General features: G+C 43.5%; 1 protein-coding gene across 4 annotated transcripts in view; it reads left to right on the top strand.

Moving 5' to 3' along the window:
• The window catches only part of LOC124403096 (protein CASP-like), a 139,462-nt gene that overhangs the window by 35,024 nt on the left and 83,797 nt on the right, over nt 1-20,641 (top strand). For all 4 annotated transcript variants that reach the window (XM_046876686.1, XM_046876681.1, XM_046876683.1 and 1 more), the window contains exon 2: nt 3,431-3,541. In XM_046876686.1, coding sequence (XP_046732642.1) covers nt 3,431-3,541 — 111 coding nt within the window. The remainder of the gene's footprint in view (nt 1-3,430; nt 3,542-20,641) is intronic.

Below are 20,641 nucleotides of genomic sequence, written 5' to 3'. Positions count from 1 at the left end.
TGTGAGAGAGAGAGAGAGAGAGAGATGTATGTATAAGAAGAAGTGACTAACTCAGTTCAGGGGTTGAGCCGTGCTGTAGATCCACTAACCTTCTCCTTCCTGCTTAATGAGTCTGCAGTGTAATTAGGTGTGTGTGTGTGTGTGTGTGTGTGTGTGTGTGTGTGTCGGGTCAGTGAGGTGTCACTTCATTAAATCTGCAATTTCAACAAAATTGTAGCTGCTTTTCTTCTACGTCTCTAGTGCTTTTGTTTCTCTTTTTTTCTCTGTTTCTCTCTCTCTCTCTTTCTCTCCATCATTCTCTCCTCTTTCCCTCTCTCTTTCTTTTAGGTATTTTCATGATGTTCTTACTTCCTTCTTCGACTTTTCCTCCTCTCTGTCTTTCACTCTTTAGCTCTTTCTCCTTTCCGTCTTTTCTCTTCTTCTGCTATCATTCTCCTTCCAATTCTCCTCTTGCTTTCACTTCTTCTCTCTGTCTTTCTCTACCTTTCCCTTTCACTGTTTCTTTTAAGTTAGTTTTCTTCCTCCTTTTCTTTCTTTAGATTTCTCTTTCTCTCTCTCTCTTCTCTCCATCATTCTCTCCTCTTTCCTCTCTCTTTCTTTTAGGTATTTTCATGATGTTCTTACTTCCTTCTTCGACTTTTCCTCCTCTCTGTCTTTCACTCTTTAGCTCTTTCTCCTTTCCGTCTTTTCTCTTCTTCTGCTATCATTCTCCTTCCAATTCTCCTCTTGCTTTCACTTCTTCTCTCTGTCTTTCTCTACCTTTCCCCTTTCACTGTTTCTTTTAAGTTAGTTTTTTCTTCCTCCTTTTTCTTTCTTTAGATTTCTCTTTCTCTCTCTCTCTCTCCCTTCCTCCATCTCTCCTGGCAGCTCTGAGGCTCTCGCGGGAACGGCCGTAATCTGTTCCATCAGCGTTTACTACCGAGCAGAAATGAACGCAGACAAGCGGCGGCACTTGCAGCCAGCCAAACGCTTCTATTAGGAAAATTGTAACGCTATTAACCGAGCCTGTTTGGCCTTTCATCCCCCCTTCCCTTCCCCCTTTCCTCCCTTCTCCCCCTCCCACTCGCTGTCTCCGTTCCCACCGCCGCCACACACAGCGTGGGACGTCACGCCTCGCCGCAAATACGCACACGTAAACACACGATAGCATCGGAACTCCATGGCTATTGGCTTCGATTCGAGCCGAGGCTTCTCACTATCGGTTCTGTATCGGAGCCAGAATGGAGCCTTTACAGCACAAAGAAAACACGTTTTCACATGAAACCAGCAGCTCGTCTCGATCACGGCCTGTTATTGACCGTATTTACACTTAAATATAAACACCACAAATACGGGCTCGCCTCATTTGACTGATCTCACGCTGTTTGCATAGGGGCGCTAGATATTTCATATCTATCTTAATAATACGGGAAAATGTTTATTTATTTTTTACAAACGTGGAACGACATATTGCGCAATATGAAATGATGCCATGTGGAAGCACCGCCCCTTTTGAAATCTCGTGCATTTTCGATTGTAAATAGCCCCGCCCCCTTTCAAAATCCACACAGTGTGAATAGTTGTAAGTGTTAGAGTGGGACACTGGCAACCTAAATCGCATGACATTTGGCAACCCAAACCCACCACTGCTCAATGTCCATCCTCAAAACCTCTTCACACCCCCTCCAGGGAGAACATTCAGTTACACATTATTTATCTAACTTTGTGTGTGTGTGTGTGTGTGTGTGTGTGTGTGTGTGTGTGTGTGTGTGTGTGTGTGTGTGTGAAATGACAAACGTGGCATATCTAAATGACAGAAAATGTTACATGGGCTTTGATACACAACTCGGTTTTCCACACTGTGGTTCCGTGTGTGTGTGTGTGTGTGTATGTGGGTGGGCGCGACGTCGTTCTCAAGTCACTGCCGATCGTCGACCGCGGCAATGACGATGATTAGGAGAACAAGCGGAGTGTTAATCATCTCTTCGCACACCCGCGGCGTCTCAGCTGGAGCGGCCCGAAGAGTCTGGCACGCTCAAATGAGGATCCGCGGGGCCCCCTGGTAATCAGGTTTTTAAGTGATTAGCCTATTAGTTTGCATAATAAACGTAACAGCGGCGTCTGCTAATCACTCTCGAGGGTGCACACCTAACGAAGGGAGGGGTACTGGGGGGGGCGAGGGGGGTAGAATAGAGGAAGTAGGAAGTGCTCGATCTCGTTTCATGCTCCTGAACTCGGCGTTTAGGGGGTCGGCTCAATTTGGCGCCGGTCCAGTTATCGCTTTATGTTTATTTATTTATTTTCTTTCCCTGTTGATGTTAACAGAGTGTCTACAAGCAGCACACGGACCTCTATAAAACCTCTTCATGCCCTTATAAAGCTATAGTGCGAGGCGTGTTTGTTTGCTTGTTTGTCTGTTTTTGTTTGCGTTGTCGTGGTACAGGGGAGCCGTTTGTTTTAGGGGTAATTAGGCGAGCATCTGTAGAACATGTGTGCAGCTCCGAGTACCGATTAGGAGAAAAGGAGGAAAACGTCCGACTTACATGAATAGGAAGTTCGGAGGGTAAAAAGGGGGCGGGGTTTAAACCCCCCATGGGAGGGGTTTGTTTGAGAAGACATGTTTGCCCCCTTCTTAGGGTTCTTCTATGCGCTTTGCTGTGTAGGTCACATGACCATAGGCTTTAATCATCGTGTGTGTGTTTGAGCGATTTCCATGTCTGGAAAAATTAAATAAAAAATTCGTGAAAATATACTTTTTAATAAAACAAAGGCTACGTCTACACTACATCTGGGATACATAAAAAAAAACTCTGCGTCCACCCTTTGTTTTTCCACACTAAAAAAACTCACTTTTTCCAATTGTTTCGCTTTGGAGAGCGTTGACTGAAAACGGCGTCTGTGTGAACGGGAGGCCAGAACAGAGAGAAAAATATGCCTTTTCACACGAAAGCATGAAGGCTAAAAAGTGTTTTTGCTGGTGGACTTTAGTTCTGTTTGGTAGTTTCTTAGTGAACATTCCTTCTGTTGCTGTAGGTTTACAGTAAAAAAAAGAATCAACACTGTTTCAGAATCTTATAATATGGTCTTAATAATCTTTAGGGAAGTCTGCATAGTCCTAAATCTGGAAAAGTATGGAATGTTCAAATGAAAGATGTGTAGGAACCACAGGAGTATGTTAGTTACACACACAGTTTTCGGTCCCCATAGTGCTGAACACACACACACACACACACACACACACACACACACACACACACACACTTCTCCCGTTGTTGATCGCACCACAGCAAAGGTGTTCACACGTTCTGATGGCTTCGCGCCTGTCTTGGGATTTTCTGTCTGCCGTGTGTGTGCCGGTCGTCTGCTTATGCAAATCGTCTCCCCGTGTACGAACAGTGTGTAATTACTTGTGTGTGTGTGTGTGTGTGTGTGTGTGTGTTTTTCCCCTTAGAGAGAACTAGACACCACTGCTACGCTACTGGCCAACAGACAAGATGAGAGCGAACAGTCCAGGAAAAAGCTCATCGACCAGAGCCGTGAATTTAAGAAAAACACACCAGAGGTGAGGCTTAGCATATGTACATACACACACACACACACACACACACACACACACACACACACACACACATATTTTACACACTGCACGTTTTTTTCTTTTGTTTATTTTTTCCTTTTGTTATATAGCAGCTTCTACATCGTGTGTGCGCGTGTGTGTGTGTGTGTGTGTGTGTGTGTGTGTGTGTGTGTGTGTGTGTGTGTGTGTGTGTGTACAAATCCATCAACACAAACCCAAATGTATTTTTCTATTGTCTAGACCAATTCCCCTGTTTAAGTCCAGTCAAGGCCTGAGTGACCCCTCACTGCTCTTTCTGTGTGTGTGTGTGTGTGTGTGTGTGTGTGTGTGTGTGTGTGTGCGCGTGTATGAGAGAGCGCGAGTGTGAGAAAAGTGTGTCCTCCACCAGTTTTAAGTGCGTTTTTGAGTTCAGGCCCGCTCTCTTCCGTTTGTTTGGGTCTCTGGCTCTCATAAAAGCTTGCACAGACGTCTTAAAGGGAAAGTTCAGCCAAAAACTAAAGCGTACACCAGCGCACTTTTCACGCCAAACGCCATCCGTCACCCGACACGCTCCGACACGAGCTCCTCCACTCCTGCAGCTTGTAGCAGCCGTGTAGGAGACCCACGAAGGCAGCTGTACAACTCGGAGAGGGGTGGGGGGTGTTTGGGGGTCGTGGGGTTCACTTAGGGTTCTGGTGCAATCTGTATTTGGAGAAATGACAGAAATGTATGTGTATGTATTATTTAAAATAATATTATATATATATATATATATATATATATATATATATATATATATATATATATATATATATATATATAATATTATAATTTGTTATATATGAATTAATTCATACAATATTATGCAGTAAATTATGCCATACATTAGACAATAAATTATATAGGTTAATAAATAAATATTTTAATTATTATTATTTTTAAATAATTTATTCTTTTTTAAATCACATAAATATATATATATATATATATATATATATATATATATATATATATATATATATATATATATATATATATATATACACATACAACATATTTGGAGTTTCTTGTTGCGCACTGCAGCCCAATCACCTGGTTAAAAACGTTTAGGTTATGAGGAACATGCTATATGGGGCATCAGGTTGCACCCTGAGCTCTAATATCAGCATTATTTTGAAATAAAAAAGGAAAGAAAAGAAAGATACGGACGAGTGCGTCCCAAACTGCCGAGTATCTACTTCTACCTAATTACTCCGGTTGCCATGTTAAAAACCCATCGAATCCCCTCGAGAGCTGTTTTTTACTCTGACCTACTTTGTTCTCCGTCGAGTGCGTAACATCTCCACAAAGAGGAATCATCTGGGAATTGCATTGTTTATGGCGCGCTCCCATGGCAACGGGCCTGCCGCGGCACGGCTGGAAACAAAGCGGTGTTGTCATTGTTGTTGTTTGGAATGTTGTAATGAATAATTAATGAGGCTATGAATAATTTATGAAGGAGTGGGCTGAAGGAGTGAAGTCGCAGAGCTGCTGGTGGGAAGGGTGTGTGTGTGTGTGTGTGTGTGTGTGTGTGTGTGTGTGTGTGTGTGTGAAAGAGACGATGTAAGCGTGCCATGGTGTGGTGTTTTTTTGTTGTTGTTTTTTTGGGTGCGTTTGACATCTTTCCTCTAATGACATTCTGCTGCTCGGCTGTTTTTCATGACGCTCGCTCTTAAATGTTTGCTTGTGTTAATACCAGCTGAGACGTTTTTATTTTTCTGCCTCAGATGATTTTTTTTAAGCGAATCAAAGATTCTCGGGAAGAGGCTCGGGATTCCCCGTCATCAGCTTTCAGACAGACATGTCATCTCATGACTTGCTTCTGATCTACACACACACACACACACACACACACACACACACACACACACACACACACAAACCTGGAGGCACACAATTGAGTAGGACGACTTTAACTGCAGTAACATGAAATTGTCCCTTCTCTTGAACTAGGAGACCCAAACCTTCATGATGATGATGATGCCCCTGTGTATAAAGCTAGCTTCATGATTTATATGCTTTACATGGCTTAGACTGGAAGATCTATAGAGCTTCAAAACCTATTGAACAAACACAAAAGTGAACGCTGACTGCACCCCAGGCCTCCTCACCTCACCATTGAATCCTCACAAATCTCCACAGAATTTAGAGGAACATCTTCCCAGAAAAGTGGGAGGGTATTATAAAAGCAAATGTGGAACTCAAGGTGGAATGGGGATGTTCAAGAAGCGCATAAATCATCACCTCGTATAATCATCTCATTGAAATGCAAAAATGCTACATGTGCAATTTCATTGCAGTATAGAAATTGTAGGATTTATCGTATTGCATTGCATTCGGCCATAATCGAATTAATGCTGATAGTAAAATATTTTATTCTTCAAATGATTAGAAACGATTGCGAAACGCTAAAACAGGGGTTCAATATATAAATATGTAAATATTAAAACATCGTATGATTCTCGTAGATTTAAAATGGTGATTGTCGCACTTTTTGGCAACGGCTCCACGTTTATTTGCTGCTCGTTCCATGCAAAAAAAAATGAGGATTTTATCGTTTTCCCCTCATCCCTGAAATACACCCCACGCAAAGGCCATTTTAAATTTAAACTCGGCCGAACAAAAATGCCAAGGCCTCGCTGAGAGCCACGCTCGCCGTTAAAAACCTGTTCAGCGCAGATAAGCACCTCATCAACACATCTGCCTGCATCAACACTTTCTCCCAACACCGCTGACCAGATGCTTATTATATACACACACACACACACACAGCAACACAGCTGGACAAGTGGAGAAGTGACAGGAGGAATTAGAGGAAGAGAAGACAAAAGTGTGTGTGTTGAGAGGGGAAAAAAGATATTAATTGACTGATTTTAGGAAATGAAAACTCTGGGTGAAAGACCGTGGTATTTTTAGCCATTTATAGTTACAGTTCATTTTTGGGGGCATATGACAGAAGTTATTTCCTGTTAGCACTTACGTCATCATCGCTATAAACGTCATGTGACGTCACATGGCGTCATTTCGTCATTTTTCTTTTCTTTAACACGTTTGTGTAAGTTGGTTGCTGTAGAACCGGTTACGTATTAAAAAAAAAAAAACGCGTGTGAACTCCTGCCTCCTGCTCACGGAGAGTCGACCAATCGAAATGGAGGAATACTGAAAGGTGGTAGCTCTGTGGTTAAGGCATTAGGCTATGGATCAGAAAGGTCACGTGTTAAAATCCCAGAGCCACCAAGCTGGGCCCTTGAGCAAGGCCCCTAACGCTCAACTGCTCAGGTGTAGGTCGCTCTGGATTAGGGTGTCTGCCAAATGCCGTAAATGAAATGAAACAAAATGCATTTACGTATGGAAAGAAAGGAATTACACACTATCACCCAAAAGTTTGTGGACATTTCGTGATAAATATGGTATGTGCTTTTCGAGTATCGCATTCCACATTTGCTCTTATAATAATCTCCACTCTTCTGGGAAGATGTTCCACAAACCGAGTGTGGCGCTTGTAGAGATTTGTGCTCCTCCAGCCTAAAGTCAGGTTCAGATGGTGGTGAGGAGGCCTGGGGTGCAGTCAGCGTTTACATTCATCCCAAAGGTGTTCAGTATGGTTAGAGCTCTGTCGCAGGAGATCTTCCACTCCTGATTCGAACAAAGGGAAAATTTCACACTACAACATTTAAAACGACGTCTTAAACAATTGTGTGCCTCCCAAGTTTGTGGTAACGGTTTGAGAAAGAACCACGTGTTGCAGTCGGGTGTCCCAATACATTTGGTCTAATTGTGAATGTAAAGTAGTGGAGACCCGGAGGCTGAACGTCTGTAGACGACACATTTATTCAGGAACGCTGTGGTGTTTGCGTCTGGTTTTGGTGTGTCTCTGTGTTGTTTTGAAAAGGAAGTGGGGGGGTTCTGGTGGAACTCATTGGCGCCGTTCTAACTCTCCGTGGCAGATATAAATTCAGGACTGATGCGCCTGTTCCTCGGCTTCGCTCAACAATTATTACAACTCGATTCGTATTTCGATTATTTCTCGGCGGCTTTTTGCGCCGCTCGGTGCGTTCCTCTGTGCGAATCCGGTTTGTTTTTCGGACCGGCGAGGGATTAGTAATGCCGTGTCGGATCGAATTTAGCACAGCCGCTCCGAAATCCGTCTTTTTCCCTTCCCCGTGTTCTCCGTCTCTCGCGCTGTCACATACACACACTCGCACACTCATACACACACCCTCAAACATTTATCACTTAAATCCATTTCTTTCATGTCGGCACACATCCATAATTTACACACGGCCCTTTTAGGAGATACCAGGGCCTGAGGTAGGTGTGTGTGTGTGTGTGGTGGAGTGTAAAGAGATTTCTTCACTTCGTCTTGAGGTGGACGTGTTCCACAACAGGAAAACACTCCTGTGCAAACGTAATTGACAGAAAAGCACACCATAGTGCAATTAGGGTTGCAAAATTCAATAAAAGACTGGAAACTTTCCAATTACCGTGAAGGTAATAAACTTGGGAGTTTTTCAAAATTGCAGGTTAGTCCATAACAGAGAACGTGAATGTAGTTGAAGAAAAAATGTGGCAGGATAATTTCAGTTAAAACAACCAGATTTAATGCAGTTGAATTTCTAGGCTGCACCTTCATCAATCACATGCACACTGACTGCAGGACTGCTGAGGCCACGCCCCCTACATGCACCACATATTCCTTTTTAACATCACACGCAAAATAACGCCAGGAAGCGTCCATCTCGGCGAGTATTCACATTAATTTACAAAAATATTTCATACATTTATGTTTAAAACGTCCTTTTGCAGTGTGTAAGCTGTAGTGCAACCAATCAATTAAATCAAAGTAAAAAAGTCCTTTTTAATGTATTCGTTTGCATGCATTTCAGCTTGTGACCAAACAAAATGTTTATTTATGATTGTAAATGACACAGTTTATATACATTTCCCCAAATGTTTTTAATTATTTTTCATAAAATCCTGAGAAAGTTTAAGACTTGGAATATTTTCTAAAATTCCCCCAAAGAAGTTCCCATGGAAAGTTTCCGGAAATGTATCTGTCTTGAGGTGCTGCACAAAATGAAAACACAAAGAAAAGTGCTGTAGTACACAGTACAGTATATTTTGAGGTGGAGGTGCAACACAACGGGATTAAGTAGTAAAGCGTACACCAATGCCGTGCTACACGACATAAAAAAAGCGACACGACACCGGGCAGAACCAAAAAAAAGAAAAAAGCGACAGCCCAAGACTGGAAAACGTGTGTTGGATTATGCAATTAGACGAGGCTGCGTACGCGCACGAAGCCGCACCAAAAGACACCGGGCGCCGTCTTCACGCTCTAATCCCGCCAATCATCACGGACTCATGAAAGCGCACACAGCTCCGGGACTTCACGGCCTCCGAACGAAACGTATTTCCAGTGACCTTTTCCCACAGCGCCGAGCCGATACCACAACGAGCTGTTTGTGGCAAAGGGACACTTTAACCCATCGTCCATCAAGCTGTTGGAGACCAGAGGGGGTGGAACAGGACTGGAAGGCATTTCTGCCTAGACGTGTGTGTATGTGTGTGTGTGTGTGTGTGTGTGTGTGTGTGTGTGTGTGTGTGTGTGTGTGTGTGTGTGTATGTATGTATGTGTGTATATATATATATATATATATATATATATATGTATATATATATATATGTGTATATATATATATATATATGTGTGTATGTATATATATATATATATATATATATATATATATATACATATATATATATATATATATATATATATATATATATATGTGTGTGTGTGTGTGAGAGAGTGTGTGTGTGTGTGTGTGTGTGTATGACTGTAGAATCTTTCCCTTTTCAGAAAGGCGACGCACAGTAAGCAGGCCCTCTTATCTCTCCTTAAAGGTCATTCGCGGACAGGGAAGGAAAATTTTCATTATTTGCCCCCGCCTCCCCGATAGTTAAACAAATACAGGTGGACATCGGCACTAATCTGGAGTGTGACCTTCAGAAGAGCAGATACGCAGACGTCTCGCGCACGCTCCGAGGCTCATTTTTCACCCCAGGTGCTGGTTTTGGGTTCCAGACAGCCGAGTACAAGCCGCGCATATTTCAGTGACGCGAACACCTTCACCCCCGAGGCAGAGACGTTGGCACACGGGCGCACACGTGAGGCGTGAGAGGATTGGTTAAGTAAGAGCGGGAAGTGTGTGTGTGTGTGTGTGTGTGTGTGTGTGTGTGTGCACCAGAGCGCTATGGGCAATGTTAACAGCAGGACTGGTGTTTCGCTTGTCTAAGCAGATAAGTTCTTGTTTCATTGAATTTTAGACCGTACCCTGCGTCTTTTTATTTATTTATTAGGATTTTAGTCTAATATTATCACGTTATGACGTGTTATGATGGTTTAACGCACGATTTGTCCATCTTACGATTTCCATCGAGCATCAACAGCATGAACTCGTTCAGCAGTTTGAGCTACAGGAGCTCGTCCGTTGGATCGGACCACACGTGCCAGCTTTCGCTCTCCACGTGCATCAGTGAGCCTCGGCCGAACGCGACCCCGTCGCCGGTTCACCACTGTTCCTTCATTGGAGCACTTTTGATTGATAGCGGTTTAGAGCTGCGGTTTTGGAGATGCTCTGACCCAGTTTTTCCTGCTTCTTACGTGTCAACTTTGGAGACTAAATGTTCACTTGTCTAATAAATAAATCCCACCTGCTAACAGGTGCCATGAAGAGATAATCAGTGTTATTCACTTCATCGCTCATAATGTTATAATGTTATGCCTGGTCAGTGTATAGTTTATACAGTACGGTAGTGTAAATGGTTCTGTTTTGCTAAATTGTGTACAGTTATTTGTTAAATGATTAACTTCCCCATACTGGGTGGGTTAGGTCTTGTCTCGTCTTACAATGGGGTCATCAGAGCGCATCTCCACTGTCAGGGACTGCCTGTAATTATATTGTTACTCCATGGGGTCTGGTTTATTATTTTTGAGATATATTACGCATATAGTTACAGTACCTACAAGGCTTTAAAATTAGAGGAGGGGACGAATCGCATGCCATCATATTAGTGTTTCAATTTCTTGTGAAAAAAGTGAACAAACATGAAAATTTGTACAACCAATTAAAATAATAAGTGGGAGCTGTGTGTGTGTGTGTGTGTGTGTGTGTGTGTGTGTGTGTGTGTGTGTGTGTGTGTGTGTGTGTGTGTGTGTGTGTGTACGTACAGGCAGGAACTATTCTGAGATACTCTTTTGAGATCCCGTTTTGAGAACCTGCTTTTAGATCATGCTTTTAAAACCTACTTTGAGAACCTGCTTTGAGATCCCCCTTTAAGAACCTGCTTGAAGATCCCGTTTTGAGAACCTGCTTTGAGCTTCAGCCTTAACAATCATCACTTGAGCTAACAAAACTTCACACAGCCACAAGCAACATTTTGGAGAGCACAATGCTGAAGCTGGAAAGTGCTGGACCATCAGAACCAAACTGGTTCCAGTTTGCGCGAGTCATTGCACACTGCAGGTGTTTAATACATTCGGCGGAGTCAGAGCCCGTAGACTCCAAGCTTCAAGTGTGAGAGGTGTTTTTAACGGCGCTGTGACTGCCTGATCCTTTTAGAAGGGGTGTGTGTGTGTGTGTGTGTGTGTGTGTGTGTGTGTGTGTGGTGTTCTATCAGAGACAGCGTTGGTAATTAGGGCCTGATCCGGGCTGGCAGTGTGCCTGCTCAGGCTGCCTGGCGTCTCCTCAGTTAATTATAGGCCTGTGTGTGTAAGTCCAACCACGCAGGCTTGTTTACCAGCCAGACACTCTCTTTCTTTCTCTCTCTCACACACTCACACACACTCTCTCTCTCTCACACACACACACACACACACACACACACACACACACACACACACACACACACACAAAGCTGTAACGAGCCATTGATTTAAAAAAGGCGTTCCTGTACGTCCTCGCCGGCTGAGGAATTTGGGAGGAGTGAAGAGAGGAGGAATTCGCCTCCTATTAGCTGATAGAGTGGGAGCTGTGTACGTGTATGTGTGTAGGCAGGAAATAAGGTGGCGCTAGAGACCTCTGCTGAGAAGGCTTCATTACTTCGGTAATCATGACCTCACTGCATGAAAATGCACACGGTGTCGATGTTAAGTGGCATTTTAGCGTCTGGGTGCACACATACATTTATATATACACACACACACACACACACACACACACACACACACACACACACACGCATAGCGCTTTCAGTAAGCGCTTCTTGTAGAACGAACGATCGAAGCATTGAACAACTAAATGGAGTGAGAGAGAAGGAGTGTGTGTGTGTGTGTGTGTGTGTGCGTGCACTCCTATTACTCTGTCCTGAGTCAAAATGGCTGAATAGGGAGATAATCAGACTGATAGCTGCTTCTGACCCACATGCAGACTTTCTCGTGTGTGTGTGTGTGTGTGTGTGTGTGTGTGTGTGTCTGTGTGGTTGCTCTACACTCCCTGTAGTCAATATCCCAAAGCTCTAAAATATTATTATATTAATGGAAATGTTTATGTAGATTAATAGGCATGTTTTATTTAAAAAACAATAGACTTGGATTAGAAGGAATGTATGTGGGTGTGGGTGTGTGTGTGTGTGTGTGTGTGTGAGTGTGTGTGTGCGCTCTTGATGAAGCTGGCATTCAGGCGTATATGATCGGTATAATTTAGATTAATAAAAATTAATCGTTTGACGTGTATCACTACGCATATTTTTTAATCATACACCAATTTGGTCATTAAATCTAATTAAAGCGCTGGCGTCCCAGAAGTGAAGTTTTCATGAAAACGGGCGTATCCGGGACGACGATGCTGACACTAAACAAGTGTGGTTTTTGAACATTTTTTTACATTTTTTTAATATAGAATTTTCTATAATAAAATGGCTTCAGTTTTATTCTGAGAACCGTAAAACCAACCCAAATACCTGTGTTGAGTCCTGGCTACAATAAACTGATGAAATGCTCACGTGTTAAAATATTGAATATCAACGGAATTAAACGGAACTCCTTTTAACGTGCATGCTAACACAAGTTTTTTATTTTATTTTTTTTTTTTTGCATATGTGCGTGTGAACACAAAAACACACACACACACACACACCACACACACATGCAGAGGCTTATCCATCTGATCATTGACAGTTAATATCATCAGCATGGCTATGAGGGTTCGGCTGTGGGCAGCTGGTTATGCTAGTCAGCAACACACACACACACACACACACACACACACACACACAACCACAGAGTCAGCGATTTCTCATTCACCACCCGAGAAAAGTAACTGCGCCCCCAAACACACACCTCAGCACCAGGTCCAGGTCCACAATCTCTGGTCATCTCAGTAACATCTGCGTTTCTCAATTGAGGAGCCCGATTGAGATCGGTTTTCAAACCCGTTCCAGTCTCGGCTCTCGTTTACATGCACTCTACTCTCGATCGACCTAGATTTGTCTCCTTTCCAGCGAGAGTCAGATCATTTCCATCGATCTGGCAGAAATTCTGAGTAGCTTCGTCAGTCCTTTTATCACTTCATGGTGATTTTAAATCATTCTAGAAATTAAAGTTGTATTTATTAGTTATTGGTAGCGTAGAGTTGATTTTAGCTGTATAAGATCGAAGAAAAACATAGGATACAATAATAAATAAAAAATAAATGTGTGTGTGGGGGGGAGTCTCCAGTGATGGTGCTCTCTTACTACTGTAAATTAATAATATACATTATATTAAATTATGAATATATATATTATTGTAGTATATCATTATAGTATTAAGATAATAAAGTTTTTGACCCCTCACATACATTTTTACGATATTTCTTCACTTTTCAACACTTAATTTTCACATTACACAATGTGTTGCTAACTATGCAGAGTAGCTAGCAAACCGTTATTGCTGCAGTTACTACAAACCATAACGTGATCTTTTTTTAACAATTTTTAATCCCGCAGAAAAAACAGGCGAATAAAATGGCGCCAATTTCCTCCTCAAAATTGACGTGTTAGAAGCAGGAAAAATGGGAAACTTTAAGGTTTTGAACAAATAAATCAAGGGCCAAATTGTGAATAGACGTCTGAGTCAGAGCATCTCCAAAACTGCAGCTCTTGTGGGATGTTCCCCGTGTGCAGTGGTCAGTATCTTTTAAAAAGGAACATCGGTGAACCGGCGACAGGGTCGTGGGCGGCCGCGGCTCATTGATGCACGTGAAGATCGAAGGCCGAGCACGTGTTAAATTACCCCTTATACGCCATATGTTTACAATAATATTTTACAATAATTGATTTGTTACTATGGAAACGCTGACGTATTAACGCGAATACACATTTGCACTTTCGGCGCCGTGGTATGAAAGCAATCATCACCTCGTTTGCGTCGCGCAGCGTCGAGGAAACGATATTGGCCCCTTTTGTAGGATGCGTTCAGGCAGCAGTGGGTTAAGCGTACAAGCTGGAGTGTGGTGACAGTAATTCCCGCCTACGCCCGGCGAAGAGAAACATAATGTGTTTTTATTTGATGTGGTGTATCTCTTCATATCGGATAATAGATGGTTTAGCGCAGAGCATCTCCTTCATGAGCAGTGGCAGATGGTGATGAGAGGCAGTACCTCCATAGACACTCTAGTTAGCGCACAGTGCAATATTAGTACACACACACACAGACAAAGCAGCCAGAACAGTTCTCAGTCATCAAAGAGCTCGATGCGTTCGAGGCGCTGTGTAGAAGATCAGAGCGGTGCGCAACATCTGACCAAATTAGCACACGGATCAGAGGAGCGATACATAATTCAATAAGCCGGGGACGAGCGGCGGGCGTGCGCTCCTCTTTAGTGCAGCTCCGCTCCAACTACTGTTCTTCTCCACCACTATTCTACTGAAACACACTCGCCGCTTCGGCTCTTTCTGCTTCTGTGGGCGCGTGAAATCTTCCCTTTATTTGAACTAGGAGACCCAAACCTATTCTAGCATTACAATGCACATAGGATATGGTGTACATTGGTGGGCGTTGGAAGATCTTGGATGGCCTTCAACAACCCCAGGCCTCCTCGTCTCTGAAATCTCTACAAACACACTCCAAAATCTAATGGAACTTCTTCCCAGAAGAGTGGATGTTTTTTTTTTAAACGCAAATGGGGATCAAATGTGGAAGGGGACGTCCAAAAAGCTTATGCTTAGGTGTCCACAAATATTAGTCATATATTGTGTATGGACCAGAAGCCCCATGCCCTCCTTCTTACCTTAGATTGACCCCCTCTTTATTTTTGTTTAAAAGAGATTTTTGTCTTACACACAATCGTATATGATCTCGTCGGATGCTGAAGCATTATGGTTGTTGTTCACTGGATCTAGGATGCCCAAACTTGTTTTTGAATGACCCTGTGGACTGTGTGAGCTCCGCTAGATGGTAGATGAAGAGTTTGAGAGCCTTGACCTCAAGTATTCTGAACACCTCCTGAATAAATCAGAACGCCAATCGGATGCTTATGGTCGTGGGGGTCAGGGCGCAAGTGTGCTCCTGGCCATACTGTACCTTGTTTGAGGGTTATAGTAGGGATGCCACTCAGAATACAACTCGGAATTCTTGCTTGTGCTTTGGTTCCCAAAAGATCTCGTTGGCCCTTGGATAAATGTATCTTGTGTGCTGGTTTCAAAATGAGGCCTTTTCACTAATCAAGTCGTCTGAAGTTCTGATGCAGTTCCTTTTCCTGTTCCTTGCTGTTCAAGGACCGATTTGAAGGCCATGCTGTAGCACAATATCTCATGGTCGGAAAAATGCCTTTGTGTCTGGCTGTTGAGGCTGAACGAAAGCTTCGTGCAGCTGGTGTCACCGTGCAGGTCATACGCCGGGCATCTTTTCCACCGCATGCCCTGGAAACGCCTGCGAGCGCTGATGTCATAGGAATCCCAGAAAGAATATTTTATCAGACCTGATGAAACGTGGATGGCCGGTTCTTCGGTTGTTCTCACTGAACTGAAGAGTATTAGCCAGATTCTTAGGACCTCTCAGAGCACCTTCAGCAGGATCTTTAATGGGTGGTATCCTTCCATCCGGAGGGAAGACTCCAACTTGGAGATTTCGAGACTGATCGAAGCCCCTGCATGGTATAAGTTTAGACCGTAACCAAGCACTTGAAACAACTTGTCAGCGGTTTGAAGACCAAGATCAGTTGAGGACCATCTGATCTTTGTCTTCAAACCGCTGACAAGTTTAGGTGAAGTTCCCGAAGCAGCGATTGATACCGCAAAGTGGAGCTCAGTGGATGGCGGAGTAGGAGCTGTAGAGGCTACGCAAGGAATCTTGAGTTCCTGCAATGAATCTGCACCTTTAATACTCGAGAAGAATCTCCTCAGAGCGCCTTTGAAGTCCTGTGTGAGCTGCTCTCCACTGCAGACGGTTATTGGAACCCAGTGATGTGATCACAGAACGGTCCCGAGGGTTGCCTCAGGGTAACTGTGTGTGGGTGTGTGGGTGTGTGGGTGTGTGTGTGTGTGGTGTGTGTGTGTGTGTGTGTGTGTGTGTGTGTGTGTGGGTGGGTGGGTGGGTGGTTGGGTGGGGGAATGTGGGGAATGTGGGGGTTGAGCGGATGGCCTGGGGCCTGCAGACAGGGAATGGGAATTCCATTTCCCCAGAGAAGCAACGCTCAGCCCCCCTGTCATCCATCTTCTAGTGTCTGCAGTGGGGAAAGATCTGTCGTGTGTGTGTGTGTGTGTGTGTGTGTGTTTCACGCTCTATCTCTCTTCGTACTTGCTCACACCCCCTTTCCTGTACACAGTGGTACCTCCACCCCCAAGTGCTCGATCTCTTACCCTGTATTCGTTCTTTATCTTTCCCCTCCTCCTTCCTTCTTCCTTCCTTCCTTCATCAGCAGTCTCCATCCCCCCTTTCTCTCTCTCTTTCTCTCTATCTCCCCCTTTCCTTCCAGCTTGGTCATGGCTAGATGAGCAGACGATAGCCACCGAATTGCCCTCCCTTCCTTATTTAGAGATAATACCAATACACTCTTGTACTCATTTACCATCAAAGGAGTGACAACACACACACACACACACACACACACACACACACACATGCACACACACGTGTCTATCAAAAGACGAAATAGAACACAAAGACATGCATCAAAAGAGCCACACGTATGCACTCAAGCAAGTGCACTCACATGCGCACACACACACAATCAAAGCAAAATGTGCATGCACACACACACGTACACACAGATATGGCTTTGTGTATGCAGAACAGACTGGAGTTTGCGTTAACTTGTCGGTTTTATTTTCATTAATGCGTGTGCATGTACGTGTGTGTGTGCGCATGCGTGCAGACTGCCCATTATGAATCCCTCACCCCCGTCTTGACAGCTCTGCAACATTCAGCAGTAATGTCCCAAATCCCACAACAATACACACCCCCAGTTTGCAGGTGTGCATGTGTGTGTGCGTGTGTATGTGCGTGTGTATGTGCGTGTGTATGTGCGTGTGTATGTGCGTGTGTGTGTGTGTGTGTGTGTGTGTGTGTGTGTGTGTGTGTGTGTGTGTGTGTGTGTGAGACGAGAATGAGGCCAGGAGGAGTGTTTTATTTTTGTTATTGTGTGTACAGTTTTCCATGATGGCCTGTGTGATGTCATATCTCGGACATTTTGCTTTGGGAGAGAGAGAGCGCATGTGTGTGTGTGTGTGTGTGTGTGTGTGTGTGTGTGTGTGTGTGTGTGTTTGGAATTTCACAGATATGCTTTCCAGTTTGTTTGTGTCTGAGTGTGTGTGTCTATTATTTGCTGCTCATAAAACCATGAGGCATTCATACGGCAAAACACACACACACACACACACACACACACACACACACACACACTAATCCGAGGACACAACGCACAAAAGGAGGAACTTCTTATTCAAATATTTTCACAAGTTGAAAGAACAAACATGTCTGGGATATGTGTGTGTGTCCGTGTGTGTCCATGTGCTAGTGTGTTTGTTGGTGTGTGTGCATGTGTGTGTGTGTGTTTCGTAAGTGTTTTAAAGGTCACCACTGAAGTCATGGCGTTAATGAACGTGGGCGTGTGTACACACTTGTTAATGTGTTTTTCTTTACACCGATGCCACGTCCAGACGTTACGAGGTGTCGAGGTCTTCGTCTGCACTGAAGCGCGCGTGTGTGTGTGTGTGTGTGAGGAAAGGAATGCGTGCGTGTGCATGTGTGTCGTCTAGCCCGAACACGATGAGTCAGTGTCTGCGAATGCAGCTGCGCGTAGCTCGGCGCGGAGTGATGCTAATGTGTTTGTTCGCCGAGCTCTCGGCATCGCCTGTAATGTAGCGCGGCGCAGCGGCTAGCGCCATCAGCGCCGCTCGTGAGAGAAACCTCACCGCTCATCCACATCTTCCATTTTGTCGAAAGCGCGGCGCACCGAAATAGAGAGCTGAAGCATGCAGATGAGATTCGTCCTTGCGAAGCGAGACGTCTGCCTCTCTTCAGTCAGCGGCCCTTTTGTAAAAGGTTTTGAAGAAATGAAAAAAACGAAATAAATAATGGAAGAACTGGAAGAACGCCGGCTGCGAGACCTACGCAAGCGACCGAATGTCAGAATAAAAAGAAGGATGAAAGCAGTTTAGATTCAAGGGACGTTTTGTTCGTTTATTTTATTTTTTTCATTTCGATACACTTAATTTTTTCATTGTTTTTCCGTGCTGTAGTTGTACACCATCGCTTTTAGAGGAGAGAAGATGGCAGAAGCGCCAATAGGGAAACATGACATAAGTCGGTTTCGCGTCTGTCAATAAACCATTGAACCGCAAAAGTATTGGGACGCCTGACTTTGCCACTCATCAGGCTGTTAGCACAAAGTCGGAGGCACACGATTGTGTAGGATGCGTTTAGCACGAAATGTTCGCCTTCATTCGAACTAGGAGACCCGGACCTCTTCCAGCATGACAGTGCTCTTGTGCAGCGCCGTGAAAATGTGCTTTCCATATGTCTTAGTGGAAGATCTTCTGCTATAGAGCTCTGACCTCCAATCAACTGAACACCTTTGAGATGAATGTGAACTCTAACGGCACCTCAGGCCTCCTCACATCACCTACACCAATACCTGTCTTTTACACTCTTGTGGCTGGATGTCCTACAAATCTCCACAAAATCTAGTAGAGCATCTTCTCAGAAGAGTGGAGGTTATTATAACAGCAAATATGGAGTCAATGTGGAATGGGATGTTCAAAAAGAAGAACTTATACTCGGGTGTCCACAAACTTTTGACACTGTATTGTGTGTATGTCTGGTATAACAGATGAACTTAAATGTGTTAGAAATCGATATTTCTTCGTTTTTCTGGGACTTGCAGCTGCTTTCCGATTGGTCGATTGTACTTACCGTTAACTGATGGATCATCCGATTAATTTTTGAGATGGATAACTACTGATTTAGAAAAACATGCTAAAGGAAATAAATACATAAGGATATCATTAATAAATGGTCGAATAATAAATGCAATATAGCGCTCTCCGTGCAGCACGCAGTCTTGCGTGTAAAAACAAACAGCGCATTGTTTACGTGATTCGCCTCATAATGAGGCGATACCGGAGAAACTGTACCGCTTATAACGTTCACAAGGATTTCAAAATAATAATTTGTTTTTATGAATGGGTTTATTTAAAAGTTGAATTATCAAGCTTTCTATGCATATATTTATTAAGTCTGTACAGCAAATCTTCACTGAGTTTCAGGTTGTTTTATTAGTGTGTCTGTGAGGAGAGATGGCAGAGAGCGCCCCCTGTCTGTTTGCTTTTTTATTTATTTCAAAAGCACAGCGTTTTGTTGTGTGTACAAATAAATTCGTTTGATGTATTGCTTTTATCTGTACAATCAAAAAATAGTTAAAGTTCGCTCCAGCGTTATGAGGAAAACATGCCAAAAAAACGCGCCGGCGCGTTTGCCGACCCCAGACCCCACATTAAAACAAATGTTTACTGATTAAAAATAATTTTTCAGCGTTTAGGCCAAGGAGGAGGTTTATGGGTGTGGTGAAGGAAGACATGCAGGTAGTTTGTTTGAAAGAGGCAGATGTAGAGGAAGGAGTAGTATGGAGACAGATGATCCACTGTGGCGCCCCCTAACGTGAGCAACTGGAAGAAGAAGATGATGATTTTATATTTTGAAGAAAAATGGTCAAGCAAAGATGCGCACGTTAATAAAAAACCATTGGTGGTAAAATGCATTTTGAGCGCTTAAATTCATATATTATTTAAAAAAAAACAAATTCATAAATGTTGTTATCTAATGAATGTATTCAGACTGAAGATCCACCATATAGAACACAAGCAGAGAAAAGATGATGATGATCAGGAAAGTCTCTGTTCTCAGTCATGTTTACATCACTGACTCCCTCTGCCTCATCCACGTTAACCCCAGACTTCTTGTTGCCCTCTGCCGCCGATTGTTGTTCACTTCGTAAACTAGCCGACGTCTGTGGTGCGTGAGAGCCAGGAAACGATACACCGGTGCATCGGAAAAGCCGCGCAACGACAGGAAACAGGTTGATGGGCTGAAAACGTTGCGCAGTAAGAAGAAAGGATACAAACAAATTCACCAAATTAGATTCAAACTAAAGTAACGAGTCCGTTTGGAAAATGTAGAAAGTAGAGAGATTTGTGTAGAAAATGTAATGAGTGAAAGTGAACAGTGAAGTAAAATACTGATACCAGAAAATCTACGTAAGTGCAGTAATGAAGTATTTCAAGTACAGTTTGAGGCAAAACCACAAATAAAAATGTGGGATACTGCTGCATGCTGGGATACGTAACGCTTAACTACTCGTGTGTGTGTGTGTGTGTGTGTGTGTTAGAGAGAGAAGACTGAGGGCACTCAGGTTGCTGTTGAACCTGTGCATCGGGTTTTGGAGGACTCGAACGCTGACCTTTTTTTTTTTTTTTGAAGACTGCTTTTATTCTCCTCGTGGCCCACTCAAGTGTGCTTCTTCACTCCAGTCAACAGCTCACTCTGTCTCTCTGTCTCTCTCTCTCTCTCTCTCAAACCCCACTTTC

Source organism: Silurus meridionalis, chromosome 20, assembly GCF_014805685.1.
Source record: "Silurus meridionalis isolate SWU-2019-XX chromosome 20, ASM1480568v1, whole genome shotgun sequence".
NCBI classification, from domain to species: Eukaryota; Metazoa; Chordata; class Actinopteri; order Siluriformes; family Siluridae; genus Silurus; species Silurus meridionalis.
This window is presented reverse-complemented; position numbering and strand designations above follow the sequence as displayed.